We start from the raw sequence: 19,550 nt of genomic DNA, 5'->3' as shown, positions 1-19,550 counted from the left end.
ATACTGATACTTTCCCATCTCTCATTGGGAACTGGCAATGGTTGAAGTAACCCTTGAGGAAGTTGTCGAGAGGCTTTCATTGTTTGACATGAATGACAAGCTTTGACAAATTTGATAACATCTTGCTGCATCTGAGGCCAGAAGTATGTAGCAGACAAAAGTCGATATGTCTTGTTGATACCAGGGTGAGCAGCATAAGGGACTTCATGATGTTCTTGAATAAGAATCTTCCGCAATGAAGTATTGTGAGGCACACAAATGCGGTCAGAGAAGAACAGCAACTCATCTATGATAATATAGGCTGCAAACATGTTCATTTCTGCAGGACTGGGATTAGAAGATTTGAGAGCACGGAACGCATCTCCAAAATCTCTATCCGTCAAATATTCATTTTTGAAACAAGCAGGGATTTCCATTTGCACATCTGTGATGGCAAAATTGATGGCTCGAGGCATGCGACTTAAGGCATCTGTAACCACATTCTGAAGACCAGGAACATACTGAATAATCATGTGGAAATTAGCCAAGAATTCAACCCATCTGCCTTGTCGAGAGTTCATAACAGGCTGAGTGAAAATATACGTCAGAGATTGATGATCTGTACGTACAACTGAATCTGCTCCAAGAAGATAATGTCTCCATGTTCGATAAGCATGCACGATTGCCAAAAACTCCTTATCATACACAGGATACCTACTTTGAATGGCTGAAAACTTTCTGCTGTCAAAAGCAATGACACGATCATTCTGCATCAGAACTCCACCAGAAGCACGATCTGAGGCATCTGTCATTACATCAAAGGGCTGAGTGGGATCTGCAATGGCCAAGACCGGGGTTGTCGTCAAGGCATGCTTAAGATCATTGAAGGATTGCTCAGCTTCCGAAGACCACTGAAGTTTGTCCAGCTTTGTCAATTCTGTCAAAGGGGCAGCAATCTCCGAAAATCTATGCACCTTGTTGTGATAGAAATTAGCAAGGCCCAAGAAAGATCGAACATCTGAAATGGTGAGGGGCAAAGGCCAATCCACAATCGCCTGAATCTTCTTAGGATCTACTGCAATCCCATTAGCAGAAATGATGTGACCAAGATATTCCACATGGTTTTTGAAAAATTCGCTCTTCTTTTTGTTGATGTACAGCACATTGTTGCGTAGTACTTCAAAGACTATCTGTAAATGCTCTTTGTGATCGACCATAGATCGGCTAAAAACCAGAATATCATCCAGGTAAACGATCACGAACTTATCCAAGTATGGCCCAAAAATTTCATTCATCAGGGTCATGAAAGTGGCCGGGGCATTGGTTAACCCAAAAGGTATGACCCAATGAAGAGAGAATCTGATATATAAACACGTCACAATCGTAACACGTGTAACAGCTTTTCGCTAATAAGATACCTATTGTCCATAACGTAAAGACCAGATTTCTCACTCCCCCGTATTTGACCAACTTGGCATGTGAGTTCTATGGACTCAAATAGACGGGTCACCCATACTTCAGTTTTTCGGTACGGTTATCACTTTAGCACAACAGTTAGGGTTATCTGAGCAAGCCAAGATGGATCGATTCATTCATAGATTGGATCTTAACATCCGGTTCACAGTTCGTAACTTTGAACACAGCACATATGCCCGGGCTTCAACTCTCGCTCAAAATGAAGATGAACAGAGGCAAGCCAAAACAACCACACTCTAGTACCAAACCCCAGCAACACCAATCTGCTTCGCAGCCAGGGAAAGGTAATTCGTCTTCTAAAGAAACTAAGAAGGACGACAGTTCTAGCTCTAGTTCAGAGGGTGAGAAGGATAACCAATCCAAACCTAAGAAAACCCCTAAGGATAAGGCTAAAGCAGGCATCACTGGAGGCTATCTTCCTCCGAAGGAGCAAAGGAAGTACCAATCAGAACATTGTTTTTTTTCTGTCATACCATTGGGCATGGTAAGAAGGATTGTCATAAATGGCAAATGGAGCAAGCCTCCAAGACACCTTCTTCCACAGTTGCCACAGCATCTCCTGTTCCTCCAGCCCCGCGCCTACTACCACCACAGTTCAGCATTTACCTTCTATGCATCCTATGCCATCCGTGGTATTTGATACTAAGCAAGGGGGTGAGAGTGATGCTGCACAGAAAAGCCTGATACAATCTTATGGATTTGCCAAGGGCCACCAGTTTGTAGTCCTATTTGACATGGACAGTTCTGAGAACGCCATCTATTCCCAGGTGGCTACCAAAATGAGCTACACATTAGTGCCCTATCATTTGGATGTGGACAAGTTTATACCTGGTCTCCGCACCCACATTTCTCAAAAGGCAAAGCAGTTTTCCTTTCAAGTTTAACAAGCCTCATTCTAGTGAGATTTCATTGTCTCACCTCTTTGGGGTGTGACATGATTTTAGGAATCCAGTGGTTTCCTTTTGATTTCTCATCTCCAAGCCCAACGAGCGACCCGCAAGGGAGCAAAAGGAGCATTGATTTATGTTCATGCTCAGACAGCCTCTACCTCATCGATAGCAGCTATCTTATCTCTAGTCCCACAGTTGGCAGACCACTTGTCTCGACACCAACACATTACGCTTAGGGACGATCTCCCACCACCCAAGTCTTCCCCCTTCTCGTCCGGAGGACCATCATATCGATTTGATCCCTCGAGCAGAACCTCCTAGCAAGTTTCCCTACTGTCTTTCCAAGACTTTAGAAGACAAGCTAGAAAAGCAGTTATCTGAGCTTCTCCGAGCCGGATTCGTTCGGCCATCTTCCTCACCATTTGCTGCAGCCATCCTATTTGTCCAAAAGAAGAACAAGTCTGCATGCCTTTGTGTAGATTACAAGGCATTAAACAAACTCACCATCAAGAATAAGTTTCCTATGCCAAAGATTAAGTACATTTTGGAGCGTTTAGATGGTGCAAAATTTTTCACTAAGATCGATCTCAAGAGTGATTACCATCAGGTCTGCATTTTTGAAGCTACCATTCAAAAAAAAACTTTCCGGACAAAGCGTGGTCACTACGAGTTCTTAGTCATGCCCTTTGGGCTTACCAATGCACCCGCAACCTTCAATAAAATGATATCCAGGATTTTCACAATCCTCATTGGTAAGTGTGTTTTCATATTCCTTGATGACATACTTATATTCTCAGCCAACACTACAGAGCAGCATGAGAAGGATGTGGAGAAAGTCTTGCAACTTTCGCAAGATAATGGGCTCTATATAAACGCCAAAAAGTCTTATCTTCGACATTGCAAAGGTTCAATACTTGGGCTGCATCATCGGTTCTTCTAGGATTCGATTGGACCCCTCAAAGGTTCAAGATATCTTGGATTGGGACATTTCACAAACCACCCAAGAGATCCGTTCATTCGTAGGTCTTTGCCAGGCCTACAATACGCATGTTCACCAGTTTTCCAACCTTGCAGCACCTCTCACCGACCTGCTCAAGGAGGTGAAAACTTGTAGACAAAAAGTCACAGTTACAGGCAAGGCGCTTGATGCATTCTGTGCACTCCAGAAAGCAGCCTCAGAAGCGCCTATTCTGAAGTTAGCATCTTGGGATGAACCTTTCGAGGTCATTACCGATGCCAGCAATGTAGCCATAGGTGCTATTCTTCAGCAAGACAATAGACCCGTGGCCTACTACAATAGAAAGTTGGATGTCACCAACAAGAACTATTTGGTTTATGACAGAGAGCTTTTGGGTGTGATCGCAGTGCTCAAACATTGGAAGCCTTTTCTTTATGAACAAGTTTTCACAGTCAAAACAAACCACCATGATCAGGTTTTCACATTTGGATGACGCCGACAAGAACTATTTGGTTTATGACACGGAGCTTTTGGGTGTGATCAGAGTGCTCAAACATTGGAAGCCTTCCCAAAACAGACCATCAAGCACTTAAGTGGCTTCAAACCATGCCAAGTGCCCAATGGAGTGATCGGCAAGCTAGATGGAGTCAGATCTTCCAACAATTTGGAGGAATGATCAAGTACATCCCTGGTAAGCATAACCCAGTAGTAGCAGTAGCAGATGCTCTTAGTCGAAAGACCAGCATCCAGACCCTACAGGAGTCTACCATTCTTGAAATCATTGGAAAAGACTTAGATAGCATGAAAGATTAGTATGTCGATTCCCCTGAGTTTGGTACTCAATACAGTTTGGCTCTCAATTCCGAGCTTGGGCATTACTCAGTGCAAAACGGTTGGTTGTTCTACAAGAGCCGTCTGTGTCATTCGGAAAAAGCGAGTAGCACTTCTCCATGATGCCCATGAATCCTTAGTTAGAGGCCATAGCGGTATCAATAGTACCCTCGAGAAATTGGAACGGTCCTTTTATTGGCCAAAAATGAGGCGGGATGTTTATTTACATGTTCAAGCTTGTAAGATTTGACAAAAAGTCAAGGTTTCACATACAAAAAAGATCGGTTTACTTCAACCTTTGCCTATCCCGGACGGACCTGTCTCATCAACATTTCTATGGACTTTGTAGGGCCCCTACCAGCATCCACCGGATCTCCTATAACACTCATCCCATGCAAGCATACAACCACAGCTGAGTACATAGCCTGTCTTTTTCGCAAACATTGGTACCCCATTTGTGATTTGCCTAGCACCATTACATCAAATATGGATTTCAAGTTCACCTCGCATTTTTGGAGGACATTATTCGAAAACTTTGGAACCAAGTTACATTTGTCTAGTGCATTCCATCCACAGACAGACGGCCAAAGATAAATCTATAACCAGTTGGCCTTTGATGTTCACAAGTCATACTGTCATGACCAGTACTCCAAATGGGAACATTTTCTTCCATTGATCCAAGCCATCTTAAACGATACTCATTCTTCCAGTGTCGGACGTACTCCGTATGAGGTAGCCTTTGGTCGCCGTTTCTCTTCTCTTTTGACAAGAATGGTGTCTCCATCTCTAGAGGCTAACAAAACGATAGAAGCATTCTTCGAAATCATTGAGTCAGTTTAAGACCGCTTGACCAAAGCCCAGGAAGCTTATAGCAGACAAGCAAATAAGTCTAGAAGAGATGTCCACTTCAAGGAAGGGAATTGGATCTATTTGCACATTAAGGAACAGAGATTGAAACAAGTGGACAAATGTTGTCCCAAGCTTTCTTTCCGTAGTTTTTGGACCTTTTCCTAAGTTAAAAAGCTAAGTGATGTCTCCATGAAGTTGAAGTTGTCTAACATTGAACAATGCATGATGTTTTCCATGTTTCTTGGATAAAACCATATGTTGGACCAAAAGTTTTTGATATTTCGGATGAACAACAGCCTGACGTGGTTGACGAAACAAAAATCATTGAGCCTGAGCAGATCCTTCTTCATCGTTGGAAGAATGGTTACAGTCGAAGACTCCATCAATTCTACACGAAGTTCAGAGATCGAGGTACCCACGAAGCAATTTGGCTAGACAAAGAATTCTTTCAAGAGTACCCTGGTTATTGGCGGACTACTTGGAAGCCATGAACCTGCCACCGAGCTAGGCAAGAGGGAATGTCACATGCACTCTGCATTGTAGTGCATGGTGACAAGATGGCTCATCATCAGTGCATCATTGTACAGCAGTAGGATCCTTTAGGATATGAAAATGTCGTATGCAGTGGCCCCATTGTAATCCTCAGTCCAAGAGATGTCACGCACGAGCTACGTAGGTCATTCCTCAACCTTGAGTGTCAGTCAGTTAGTCGAGTCCCTTAACCCACTTGGAGAGAATCATTCATGCATGTAGAGTCAATAGAAGCCTTAGGGTTTGCATCAGATCACAATCTACATATACATAGCATTCATCCCATATGCATATATACCATTGTAGAAGTCTTAGAACATTAATGAGCATTTTTATCATATTATTTCAGCATTTTATCATGAGCAAGTCGTGTATCATTTAATGCTACAGTCGGCCAGCTCTGTAGCCAGCCGACCACCAGCATAGTTACGGGAAACGTACGTTTCAGGAGAAAAAACAGCAGAAACGCCGTTTCGGGACAGTTTCAGGACAGAAACGCCGTTTCTGGGGGAAACGGCGCGTTTCCCCGTTTCAGACCTGTCCGAAACGTTTCCCCTGAGGGGAAACGAGCCATTTCAGCCTGCGAACCCTGATATACCTGTTTTTTTTCTGCGCAGCCCGCCATTCTGCCGCCGCCTGTTCGCCGCTCCTCCCTTGCTTGCTTGCTGCCCGGTTTGTGTCCTCCATACTGCCCAAGGCTCAAGCCTTCTCCTCCCGAGTGCCCAAGGCTCGCCGCTCAAGCCTCAAGTGCCCTCAGCCTTCAGCCCTCTCTTCACTCTTGTCCTCCACGGTGCGCAGGCCCAAAGGCCCCTTCGATCTCGTGTGAAGGTAAGTTGCAGTAGCCTCCGCAACTTGCACGCTTGCCTTGTTCTCGCCATGGCTGAGAGAGGCACCGTGAGCGAAGTCACGCAGTCGGATTATTGGTGGCAACAAGTTGAACTTGAGGGCAAGTATGATACCAAAAAAGGAGGAGCTCGTAAGTGGAGATGCAGGTTTTGTGGATTGCGTAGAGGTGGGAGCCCTCACAGGGTGAAATGCCATCTTCTTGGCATTAAGAGAGAGGGTATTGCAATCTGCTTGCAAGTACCTCAAGAACAAAAAGAGAGGATGCAACGGGAGGTGGAAGCATTGCGTAGCTCAAAGAGGACAAAGACCATGGCATCCACAGGTGCAGGAGCTACTTCATGTTCAAGTCCTCATGTGGCTACTGCATTTCGAAGTCCTCTTCCTTCTTGTGCTACTGTTTCTTCTTCTGGGAGTGCACAGGTTCAGACACCAAATGCTCCTTCACCTATCCAACCTCCCAGACATAAGCAAAGCAACTTATACACATCATGGCACCCGCAAAGAAAGGCACAAGTAGATGCATCTGTGGCTCGTTTTTTTTATTCATGTGGGATTAGTTTCAATGCAGCTAGATCTGATTATTTCAAGGAGATGGTGTCTGAAATTGCTGCATTTGGTCCCACATATGTCCCTCCAACATATGATGCATTAAGGGAGAAGTTTCTACAGGATGAGGTGGTGGCAGTGAATCAAGCCATTGAGCCTGTTAAGGAAAAGTGACACAAGTATGGAGTGACTTTGGTGGCTGATGGCTGGAGCGATGTACGAAGTCACTCATTGGAGGGCATTCTTGCATATTGTCGAGGGTGTTCACTATATATACACTCTTTAGAGTGTGGAGTGCAGCAAAAAACAGCCAATGTATTAGTGGAAATGTGGGCAGAATCTGTGGAATATGTGGGGCCATCCAATGTTTTGCAACTTGTTTCAGATGGTGAAAATACCAACAAGGCAGCGGGCGCACTATTGGAACAAAGGTACCCTCATATTCAATGGAGTGCATGTGTTGCTCATTGTTTGAATAATCTTTTGAAAGACATTGGCAAATTAGATTGGGTGAAGAATATTATTGCAAGTGGAAGAGAGGCGGTTAACTTTATCACACGACATCACTTTTCTCTTTCATTGTACCGCAAGTTTGCAAGAAAGGAGCTCTTGAAGTATGCAGAGACAAGATTTACATATAATTTTGTGATGCTTCAAAGGCTCATTGAAATGAGACCTGCACTTAAACAGGTTGTGGCAAGCCCTGAGTGGGATGCATGGCCCACTTCAAAGCAAGCACTTGGGCTGTATTGCTATGATTTGTGTATTGGCAGTGATGATTTTTGGGGTGATGCATCACACGTCATTGATTTGTGTATGCCTATTGTCAAATTGCTAAAAAAGGTGGATGGAGATGTGCCTTTCATTGGTAAGGTATATGAGGGGATGGATCGTATGATTGAAAATATTAGAGAGAAAGAGAAAGATCCCCAAAGATTGAGGGAGTTGGAAGAGTTGGCTGTGAGTAGGTGGAATCAATATTACTCTCCGATTCATGCAGCTACCTTTGTGTTGGACCCAAAGTTTCAACACAAGGCAAGTTCACAACAGAGTGATGCAAAGGTGGTGCGTGGTTGGAACCTCACTCTCCAAAAGATGGTATTAACTCCGGATGCTCGAAGAACGGTGAAGGACCAACTTGCAAATTACCACAATAAGGAGGGCATCTTTGGATGGGAAGATGCACAACATGACAGGTAATCATAAATCATTGTGATTTTCAGATTTCAATTATAGGTTGGATCTAGTACTAAATGCAATTTACATTGTGCATGCTTAGTACTACATACATCTGAATTTTTTTTGTTTTGCAAATTCAGATTTAAAGTTGGGGCTGTCACATGGTGGGAGGATTATGGAGCCGATTCCCCTGAGCTACAACGGCTTGCCATTCGGATTCTTAGCCAGGGTTGTAGCTCCTCTTCTTGTGAGCGCTTGTGGAGTAGCTTCGCCCATATCCACACAAAGAAGAGGAACTGTCTCGAAGTACACAGGGCTAATGATCTTGTCTTTGTTAATGCAAACTTGCGTTTGCTTAACAAGATGAGACAGGAGTATACACATGACAAGTATATTGGTTTTCATAGACCAGATGGGACCAATGGTACTGATGATGATGATGATGATTCCATGCCAGAGGAGGAGGTTGAGGTTAAAGAGGAGGATCCCATAGATCCGCCAGATGTTGATGTATAGGTCTTATGGGCCAAGGCTTAGGGCCTACACTTTTTGGGCTTTTTAGCTTTGTAGTATGTACTCTTTCATTTTTGTCCTAGAAGCTGAGATGGAACTTGGAAATTTGCAATGCCATTTTGTTACTCTTGAGTCATTATGCAAATTGTAAATGCATGACAAATGTGGTGTATATACTATAGTTTATAATGAATTGGAATTTGGAAATTTGGAATTTGGCATTGATGATTGATCATTGGTTGAACTTTAGTGTTGTCTTTCTTCATGTATTCTCAAATGTGAGTACTAAATGGTGGCTCCTTTTCCCTCTCATAAAAGCCCCTTGCTGACGTGGCGTTTTCCCGTTTCAGCCCTTTCAAAAAATCCCGAAACGTTTCCGTTTCGCCCCTTGCCGTTTTCCAAAACGTTTCCGTTTCTCGTAACTATGACTACCTGTCCCATGATCATATAAATAGCATCGCTTGCATCATTCCATCTCATCTCCACATTCAAGCATAAGCGATTCAGCATTCAACATCTTGAATCTTCATTGCTTGGAGCATATAAGCATACATCATCATCAAACGCATCATCAACAATCAGCCCAAGGAAGAAGCGCTTCAGCCCTTGTGTTTCTCAGCCTCCAACAGATTTTAGCATTCATCCACTCATTGTTTTGCTCCATCCTCCCGTGTCACATGCACTCTGCACTGTAGTGCATGGTGACAAGCTGGCTCATCATCATCAGTGCAACATCGTACAGTATTAGTACCTTTTAGGATGATATTTGTCGTATGCCGTGACCCCATTGTAATCCTCAGTCCAGGATCAGTCAGGCACGACCTACGTAGGTCATTCTCAACCTTAGACAATCAGTCAGTCAGTCAGTCAAAGTCCCATAGCCCACTTGAAGAGATACATTCATACATGTAGAGTTAGTAGAAACCTTAGGGTTTGCATTAGAAAGCACTCTGCATATTGCATATCATTCATCCATTGCATATAGATCATTACAGAAGCCTTGAAATAGCATCTGGTAGCCTTAGAATATTTATTAGTATTTATCTGACATTTTTTTCATAATTTCCAGCATTTAACACCATTTCGTGTAGCATTTTATATCCAGTCGGCCAGCATTTAGTGCCAACCCATAGTTCACCTAAGCATCCAGCGTTTTGGAGAAGCGTTTCATCCTACAGCCATAGGAGCATCAACGCATGTGCATCCAGCCCTCCATCACCAAACACAGCAGTCTACAGCATTCCGCCATCAGTAAACCTTGCGTTTTCTGCATTCAACCAGTTTTCAGCATTCATCTCTTCATCGTTTTGCTACAGCCAATTGGTGAAGGTAAAACTCAGCATTCATACATAGCCTAGAACAGTCCCAAACAGCCCCTATCTCAGCCTCAAATTTGCAACCTTCCCTCATTCCATTGGGAAGAGTGCATAGACTCGAGATTGGACATCATTGGTGCTTCTACAGCCGTTGTACAGTTCAGCCCAACTCTTGGTCTTCAGAGATCTTGCGTTTGGCTTATCGTCAATCCACTATCAATCTCTTCAAAGTAATAAAGCAAATACTATTCTGGTAACGGGATAGGGGGGCCTTTAGTGGGTAATTAGGGACCCCATATGGTGTACAATTTCTATCTCTCTCTCAAATCTCTTAAAGTTTGAAGTCTTAAAGTGGATTGCTAAACTCGCAAAACTCAGGATACAGAAGACGATGTGAGCATTTGTGTGACACGATCCTCAATTACGAATACTTCCGCTGCATGTTACATCCCGGGTGAAGGTAAACGCAACATGTTCATTCATTCATCTTGCATATTCACAGCCTAGAATGGTCCCAAAACAGCCCATCCCTCAGCCACAGTTTGGAGACTTCCTACAGCCCCTTGGAAGAGTGCATTGGCCTTGAGATTGGACATCATTGGTGCTTCTATAGCCGTGTATAGTTCAGCCCGACTCTCGGTCTTTTGAAGGTCTTATGTTTGGCTTATCTACAGTCCCAATTCAGTCGTTCTCTTCAAAGTAATAAAACAAATACTCCTAGCAATAGGAGGGGGCCCTTCAGTGGGTAATTTGGGACCCAATAAGGTGTACAGATCTATCTCTCTCTCATCTCTTAAATTGTGAAGTGAAAAGTGGATTGCTAAAGACTTGCGAAACCCAGGATAAAGAAGGCGGTGTGAGACTGTGTGCGCCAGGATTCTACATCTACACATAATTCTGCTGCATGTTACAGAGGGAGAAGTACTTGTTGCACATATATACAATAATGATAAGTGATATAAGTACAAGTGATAATAATAAACCTAGAGAGAAGTACAAGCACGTATATTCACACAATAATGATATGTGATACAAGTACAAGTGATAATAATAAACCTAGCTAGATGTCCTTTCACATTGGATGTCCAAGGGAAAAAACCTGTAGGACAAAAGTTCCTCTGGAGTTAGTGCATGTTCACATATAGCACTACATATAAGCATGTGCCTTCAAATCCCCCATGTAGTGGTTATGTGAACCTGTAGAAGGTAGCAGATCATTCTATGTAGGAGAGTAAGTCGCAAAGCTTCAAACTTCTCTCGAGACAATGCCTTGTAAACAGATCAACAATATTGTCCTGTGTAAAGCAGTGGGTTAATGTGAGCTCCCCTACATGAAGCCTCTCCCTGACATAGTGATAATGAATTTCTATATGCTTGGTACGTACATGCATTCTGTGCCATGGCCATAGCACTCTGGCTATCACTAAGTATGGTAGTGGGTGTCTGTTGACACTCACGAAGATTTGCAAGTAACCTCCTCAGCCATACACAATCTACCATAGCTGTAAAATCTGCCCTACACTCAACTTCACAAATAGAGGTGGCAATAGTGGGTTGTTTTTTGCTTAACCAAGATATGCATGATTTGCCCATAAAAAAACCGTTCCCACTGGAGTGCCATAATCACCAACCTAGTCTGAATCACCGTAAGCATGTAACCGTAGACCTCTCCCACGGGATAAAACAATCCAAGATCTAGGGTGCTCTCAAGACAACGAAAGATACGCTTTACCCTGCCAATGCTTCATTCCTGGAATAGGAAACACCATACTGAATATCTAGTCTCAGGTTACACATAAATGAGACACCCAACTCCTTGACTATACAAGCTAATATCAAAGGCTTCACCTACATCATGTATGCTCATCTCATCTTAAGCTCGGGTTCTACAGGTGTAGAAATAGGCTTACAATAGGCAAACTTATGGAGGAGCCTCTGTATGTACTTAGATATGAGGCACAGTTCTAGCCTCTTGCAAAGCTGTCATCTCTTCATGTACCATATCCTCTATATCACAAGCTGCAATGGGCTGATTTTAATCACCCATATGCTGTCCATTCGGCATGTTTTGTGGCTGATCTCACCTTATATCAATGCCCAATGGGAGTAGTCCCTCAAATACATTCTGTGAACCATCATGTGTTTGTTTACCAAATTCAGCCCATGGTTGTGCTGAATTTTTTCAGTAGATACCACATCTCTACTCTTTCGAGTGGAAGAATTGTAGAGATGGTAACCATTACTGCCACTACTATAGCCCACAAAAATACAACCGTGGGTTTTCTTTCATACCAGGCCTCAAAAGGAGTGATGGTTTTTATTGCCACTACTATAGCCCACAAAAATACATTTTAAAGCCTTGTCATCCAGTTTACCTCGCAATTGTTGAGGCAATTGTGCATATGCAAGGCATCCAAAAACCCGAAGGTAATCAACCATGGGTTTTCTTTCATACCAAACCTCAAAAGGAGTGATGGTTTTTAATGCTTTTGTAGGGCATCTATTCAAAACATGTGTAGCACACATGATGGCCTTCATCCAAACTTTGTGGGGCAAGCTCTTACCCTTCACCATACATCTTGCCATCTCCATCAATGACCTATTTTTCCTCTCCACAACACCATTTTGTTGTGGTGTATATGGCAATGTGCACTGATGTTTTATGTCCTTTTCTGTCAAGAATGCTTTGAAAGCATCAGACATGTATTCCCCCCCTATATCTGAGCGGAGGGTTTGCACTCTCCAACCTATCTCATATTTAGCTCTTGCCACAAAGTGCTGAAAATGCATAAACACCTTGACTAGACACACCCAAGCAAATCTGCAATAATCATCAATGAAGGTTACAAAATATAGGTGCTATCCAAGAGATGGTGTCCTCATAGAACCACACACATCACTGTGTATGAGCTGTAATTTTCTACCAGCCCTTACAAACCCATCTTTCAAGAAAGCATTTTTGTGCATCATCAAATAAGTAGTTGACAGGGCAAATGCACCGCTAAAGATAGAAAGAATAAGCACAATATCAACTGGCCGCAACTCGGACGAAAACTTCACAATGTGAAATTTGCATGTCCACTAATACGGCTGAATTATATACCTAGATGAATCTAGGAACATGCCCAAATTCTAACCACTGTCAAAAAACCATATGGACTTCTCACCAACACTGAGAGACACATGATCCTAAGAAGCTTCAAGCATCATAGCTACATACCAAAAAAGCCCTGCACAAAACGAGCTGAATCATCAACTTTGCTTGCAAAAGTCTGAGAAAAACAGTCCACAATCTAACAAGATTCTTTTTGCTATCTCTTTTTGCACTCACTGATGTAGTGCCCTAGCTTTTTACAATAGTGCCACTTGCCCTTTTTCTTGGGCTCATCTGCATCACTCTTTGCTTTGCTTGATGGCTGTCCAAAATCAGCTTTTGACTAATAATAGTCACCCTTAGCCTTGTCCTTGCCTTTGTCATTGGCAGCAAAGGCAAGGTCACTACCACGCTGCATGAAAGACTTATTCTTCCTCGTTTGTTCCTCCTACAACAACAGACCCACCAACTCCTCAAACTACAGGGGTTGTGACAAAGTAAGAGAAGTGTGAAAATTCAGGTAGGACTTTGGCAACGACTGTAATGTCCTGTATACAAGTTCCTTTTCAAGAATGACCTTATCAATATTAAGTAGCTGCTCCCGAAGATCTTGAATCTTCGTAAGATGATTGGCCATACTGTCAACTTCATGCATATCCAGGTTCTCAAGTTCTTTCTTGAGATAGGCTAGCCTCGCCACATTTTTTGCCCATACATAGTTTCCAATACATCCCATGCATGTTTTGAAGTCTTGCATGACCGAATGTGTGGAATAATTGACCTCTTGATAGACAGAGACCAAAGAAATAACTTGGACATCATGCACATCCCACCTCTTTTGGTCCTCAGTGGTAGGTGCAGGTATTGCAGCTTGTTGGGTACAAAGCCACTCACTCCTTTGAGGTGTGACAGTTGCAACGTCTGCTGGCGAGTAGCCCCACAGGCCCTTGGCCACCAGCAAATTCTGTCCATAAAACTCCATAAGGAGTAACTGCTCCCATCTAGTTTGTCCTTTTGGGACAAATCACCAAATACATGTGTTGCATTCTGTGCCATTTTGCAAACTGCACAATTGGCAAGAACTGACAAGTGGCAAAGATATATGTACTAATGTGCACTACCAAGCACAATGAGCATAAACCGCCACTGACTACAGTCAACTGTGCTAGTGCTGCACAAACCTCTTGCAAGAAACTGAAGGAAAATAGGAAAAAGCCTCGATTTGCACTTACAGATGTAATAAATCAACTTCTGGAGTGTAGTGTGTGCTGTAGAACCCTTCAATTTGAAAAGCCCCAAATTTGGTGGTTGCAAAATGGAAGATTTCAGTGCCAATTAGTGGCTGGGAGTGAAAGCAAACTCACAGAACAAAAAAGCCCCAAATCTGATAACTGCAGCCTATTTTTTTTTATTTTCACCCAAAACCCCAAATTGATTGGGTTTTGCAATTTGCAGGTACAGCGGTACAAATTCATGTACAACAGGTAAAGATGAGCGAGCAGCAGGTACAACAAGTATGACTGTACAAATCGTTGTGGAGGTGCGGGTGGCTGTACGGACTGCAATATGCCGCACTAGTGCTGTACGGATGGTGACGCATGCATGTACACATGGCGGTGCGGGTGTACGAATGAGTACAAACTGTACGGGCAACCGCTAACACTCAAGGCGAAATCAACCTGGAGCTCTGATACCAAATGTTGGCACACAAGAACCTAGTGTTAGGGTTTGTGGGGCAATGGCATCTTACCCATACAGATGAAGCAAATCAATTGAGGCCAATGAGGTGATAGCTCAAAAGGTAGAGATGTTTGTCTACGATCAAGAGGTCCTGGGTTCAAGACCCCACATGGTACTTCCTCTAGCGAGGTGATCGAGGGTACCGTCATCCAGCAGCCGAGGGAGACTGTGACATGTGAGGGATTTGACCGTCGTAAACACAACCTTAGTCTAACTAAACTGCACTTAATGATGCTTAAGAAAAGACAGATAGTGTCAATGCAATGCAATGCAGCTATATTAGATGAATGGGTTACAATGAGATCTGAATAGATCTATGATGCTGTCCTAGATGACTATCCTTCTCGAGATGAGAGGAATAGGCTGAATGCTGATGCTGAGGACTGTTCCTTGCTCCAATGCTGAGGTCCACCCTTCGATGCCGGCTTCCCTCTATGTAGGAGATAGGAATGATGAACTATATGCTGAATATGCTGAATGGACTGCTGTCCCACTGTCTTTCCCTTGTCTCTTGGGAAGGAAACGCTGAAGGGATGGCTTTGGGACTGATGCGATGCTGATGTGATGCTGAAAACGCAGATGCTCTCCTATTGCCTGGGAAGGAAACACTGAGGAGGTAGATGCGTTGGCTGAACTGTACTGGACTGAACTAGATGAGATGTGCTGAACTGAACTATGCGTTGATGGACTGAAAACGCTGATGTCAGATGCGATGCTGGACTAAATGGTATGCGCCTCTATTTATATGAGTGAACTGGTGCTGGTCGGCCAGCCTTGCTGCAGTCGGCCAGCCCTGAATGCTCACGACTGCACCTGGATGCCATAAATGCCATCAAATGCTGGTCGGCTGACTTGAAGGCTGTCGGCTGATGTAGATATGCTGTCGGCTGATGCTAAAAGCCCTGACTTGATGCACATTAATGCCTTATATGCTCATAATGACTAGAATGCTGATGTTGGTGATGAAACACCCCCATATGATGCTCATACTGATATATGCCTGAATGAATATCCTGATTATATGCCTGATGATGCCATGCCACTTGTACACCTAATGGGTGTGCACGTGACAGAGACCATCCGCTCCATTTGGATAAGCCTCATTTACACGCTCTGAGGGATTTGAGAGCATCTGACAGGAGACTCAGACTGGATGCAGCAGCACCGAGCTAACTTCCTTTGCACTTGGAACCTGGGCCTCTTCTTCACCCGACGGGACTCTGACCTAGTTTGGCACTACCACAATGGGCCTTTCCCCCACCCCTCAACCCAAATGTAGCCTCCCTCCAAAAGCAGGCAGCCATGGAGGGATCCCCCCCTTCATTTACTTCATTGTATCATTACCACATGAGAGGATTGGAGTCTGCTATTGAGCAACCTGTTTTGTTTACTGATAGGAGCAGCCGTTTTGTCAGGCGCTGAGCTGCTCAAATTAGCTTGTCCTCATATAGGAGGCCCAGCAACTAGATCATGCTAAAGCCCCAGGAGGGTGGAGCATTGATTTCCAAAAAAACCTTCGAGAAAGTTCTCTGCCATCTATAAAGTTAAGCAGGAGAGAAATCGGAATATCATGTGCATGAGCCATGCTCCCATGAGATGATTACACTAGCACACTCGAAGAATGTAGTCTCTAGAGTACATGCATATGGGCAAGAAAAAGAACTAGTATGAAACAAAAATACATCAAATTTGGAGATGAGTAAGGAAATATGGATGCACCCCAACAACAATCCCCTCAAAAAAAAAAAAGATTGACACTTACGCTGCACACTCATTCAGTTTACCAAGGTTTTGATTATCCAGTATAGCCAGAATCAGCTGTTTGTTTTCATCCAAATACTGCAGCAAAACCAATCGTGTTTTTTGCTTTTAGGATGAAAACCAAATCATAAAAACACATTGAAATTAAAATTATCATCTAGAAAGTGAACAATTCTAAGTTCCCATGCAGAAGATGAACGCCCAATGCAAACACTCAATGATGGAGCAACACTCCCTTAATGTGTTACGAAACACGAGACCAAATCTCTGCCAGGATGTAACCATCAAGCTTTTGCACCTTAGCAAAGTCTCCACCAAGTGATAATGGGTAGGTCGTAGAGGCATGTAAGTGTAGTGAGCTGCTTGACTGGTTGGAGTGAACACCCTGCACAGTTGTTAGGAAAACCTTGCATGCATCAGAGCAAAGTCCCAACCTTTAATAACTATAGCAGCACTAGAGACGATGAAACTTTGAGGAACCCAATTGCACATTGTTGTTACCACAAGGTGGCGACTGTCTAATAGCCACTGACGACAACTGACGTGTGGGCATCACAACCATCGTGTGCACCTGCACGATACACTTGTCTACATCATCAACCATTCTCCCACAAAGGCAGTTGCTAATATGACACTGGAGGAGGCTTATACACGACAAAAACCTTCAATTTCACATCTCAAAGTTTTCAGCTGTGATGCCTATGCTCATATCCTTGATTCTGTCATGTCCAAATTTGATCCCAAATCCAAGAAGTGCAAATTCCTTGGTTATCGCTCTCAATCCAAAGCTTACACATTATGGGATCCGGAGACGAAGTCCTTAGTAAATTCCTGCGATGTTCACTTTGTTGAACCCTCATCCGCCGATGATTCCCAGTCTCACCCCAAGCTTACCATAGAGGTTCCTCATCCTCTTGCTTGTTCCTCTTCTTCCCCGACACCCCCACCCCCCTCAGCTTCTCCACCCCCAGCTTCTGCACCCCAAGTTTCTCCGCCCTCAGCTTCTCCTAATCCTCTTGCGTCTGTGCGACAGAGGATTGCCCCAAGGCTTCCCCGATGGCTGGAAGCCACTGTTCGTGACTCTCATCTCTCAAATATTGATCTTCATCAGTTTGCTGACTCCTAGGACACAGCAACACCTTTGATACGGGCAGAGAGATTACAACAGCTTCGTCGTTCCTGAAACCTTGCCTTGATGAGTAAAGAGGTGCAGTCATATGAGCCTACTACAGCTAAAGAGGCTCTTGCTCTTCCTGAGTGACGGGCAGCCATGGAGGCCGAGATTGATTCTATTGAAAGAAATGGTACATGGGAGCTTGTGGACCGGCCTTTGCATAGGCAGGTCATTGGGGTCAAGTGGGTCTTTAAAGCCAAGTTTCATGCCAATGGTTCTCTTATTCACTTGACTTATACCAAGCCTGACATTTCTTACAATGTCAGTGTTCTCAATCAATTCTCTTCCACTCCTCGATATTCGCATTGGAAGGCCACTCTCAAGGTTCTTCAATACTTATCTGGTACCTTTGACTATGGTCTCTCTTTCAGAGGAGGCACTGAGCTTGTTGGATACTCTTGACACTGATTGGGCAGGTGATCAAGATAAGAGGTAGTCAACTTCTAGTTATTGCTTCACTTTAGGTTCCGGCCTCATTTCTTGGTGATCCAAGAAGCAGGATACAATCTCAATTTCTTCAACTAAGGCTGAGTATCGGGCCTATTTGGATACTTGCTATGAGCTATTATGGTTGATGGAAATGCTGAGTAATCTTGATGTTCTTTCGGACTCCTCTGTTCACATTCTTACAGACAACAAAAGTGCCTTTACGTTGGCTCGAACTTCATTTTTTCATGGCAAGACCAAACACATTGAGGTCCATTTTCACTTTGTTTGTGAGCTGGTCACTGACGACATCATTTCTCTAGAGTATTGTCCCTCTTGGGACAACCTAGCTGACCTCTTCACTAAACCTCTTCCTCGAGATTGTATTGATCACCTCCTGACCCGTATGGAGGTCGGTCCACCATGCTGGAGCTCAGAGCAGGTGTTGGACTGTGTTCATCTCCAGCATTTATCCCATTCATTGACCTATGAGACCAAAAGATTACATCATGTCCATGGAATACGTCATCACTAAAAAAAAAAGAAACAAGAGCTGAAATGCCAAAACTCATCCCAATACAAAGAGCATCAAGCTCTCACATCACCCTAAAATATACTGCATAGGGCACTGCATCATGGTACCCAATGTAGTAAAGTTGAGCCAGCAGGAGAAATTCATGTGGTGGTGGGAAATGTTGGCTCTAATCCTCTTGTGGTGATGCAAGTGTCGGCGGGGGCCACAGGCATCGGGCTCTGCATAGCTCGATGTGTCACTCCTCTCGGCCTATCTCCTCCTATCTCCTGCATCAACCTGGAGGTCAAGTGTAGTGAGTGGATCTGCTCTCGGAGCTCTAGTTTGGAAGAAGTCCATGAGAGCTCTCTATGCTGGTCCTCCGGCGGGTGCAACTAGTTTGGGCTGCAACAAGGTGGTTCCAAACGTAGTGAACGATACGTTTGGAAAACGTGCTGAAAAGATTCCAAACGTAGTGAACGCTGCCCCCGATATATATATATATATACAAAATTTATAGTTTACTTATAAAATTTTGAAATATGAAGTTTGAAGATTCATCAATGAACATTAAAGCACTTAGTAATACTATACAACCTTTAATTTCAATTTTGAAATATGAAGTTTGAAGATTCATCAATGAACATTAAAGCACTTAGTAATACTATACAACCTTTAATTTCAATTTTGAAATATGAAGTTTACTTTATAGTTTACTTATAAAATTTTGAAATATGAAGTTTGAAGATTCATCAATGAACATTAAAGCACTTAGTAATACTAGACAACCTTTAATTTCAATTTTGTGGCAGGGAGAAATGAAATGTTATATTAACGTCTTCAAAAGGCCAAGTGACCTATGAGACCAAAGAAAGATATATTAACGTCTATGAGAAGCCAAAGCCGGCCTATGAGACAAAAATAATACAA

General features: G+C 43.4%; 1 protein-coding gene across 1 annotated transcript in view; it reads right to left on the bottom strand.

The window, feature by feature from the left end:
* LOC147641443 (GRF-interacting factor 1-like) overlaps positions 1-19,550 on the bottom strand; it is a 52,718-nt gene that overhangs the window by 20,036 nt on the left and 13,132 nt on the right. Inside the window, exon 2 of the mRNA XM_086821445.1 lies at positions 16,511-16,587. Coding sequence (XP_086677571.1) covers positions 16,511-16,587 — 77 coding nt within the window. The remainder of the gene's footprint in view (positions 1-16,510; positions 16,588-19,550) is intronic.

The sequence above is a fragment of the Cibotium barometz genome, chromosome 2 (genome assembly GCF_041138505.1).
Source record: "Cibotium barometz isolate CiBa-2024 chromosome 2, ASM4113850v1, whole genome shotgun sequence".
NCBI classification, from domain to species: Eukaryota; Viridiplantae; Streptophyta; class Polypodiopsida; order Cyatheales; family Cibotiaceae; genus Cibotium; species Cibotium barometz.
The sequence above is the reverse complement of the archived record's forward strand: the minus strand, read 5'-3'. Positions and strand labels throughout refer to the sequence as shown.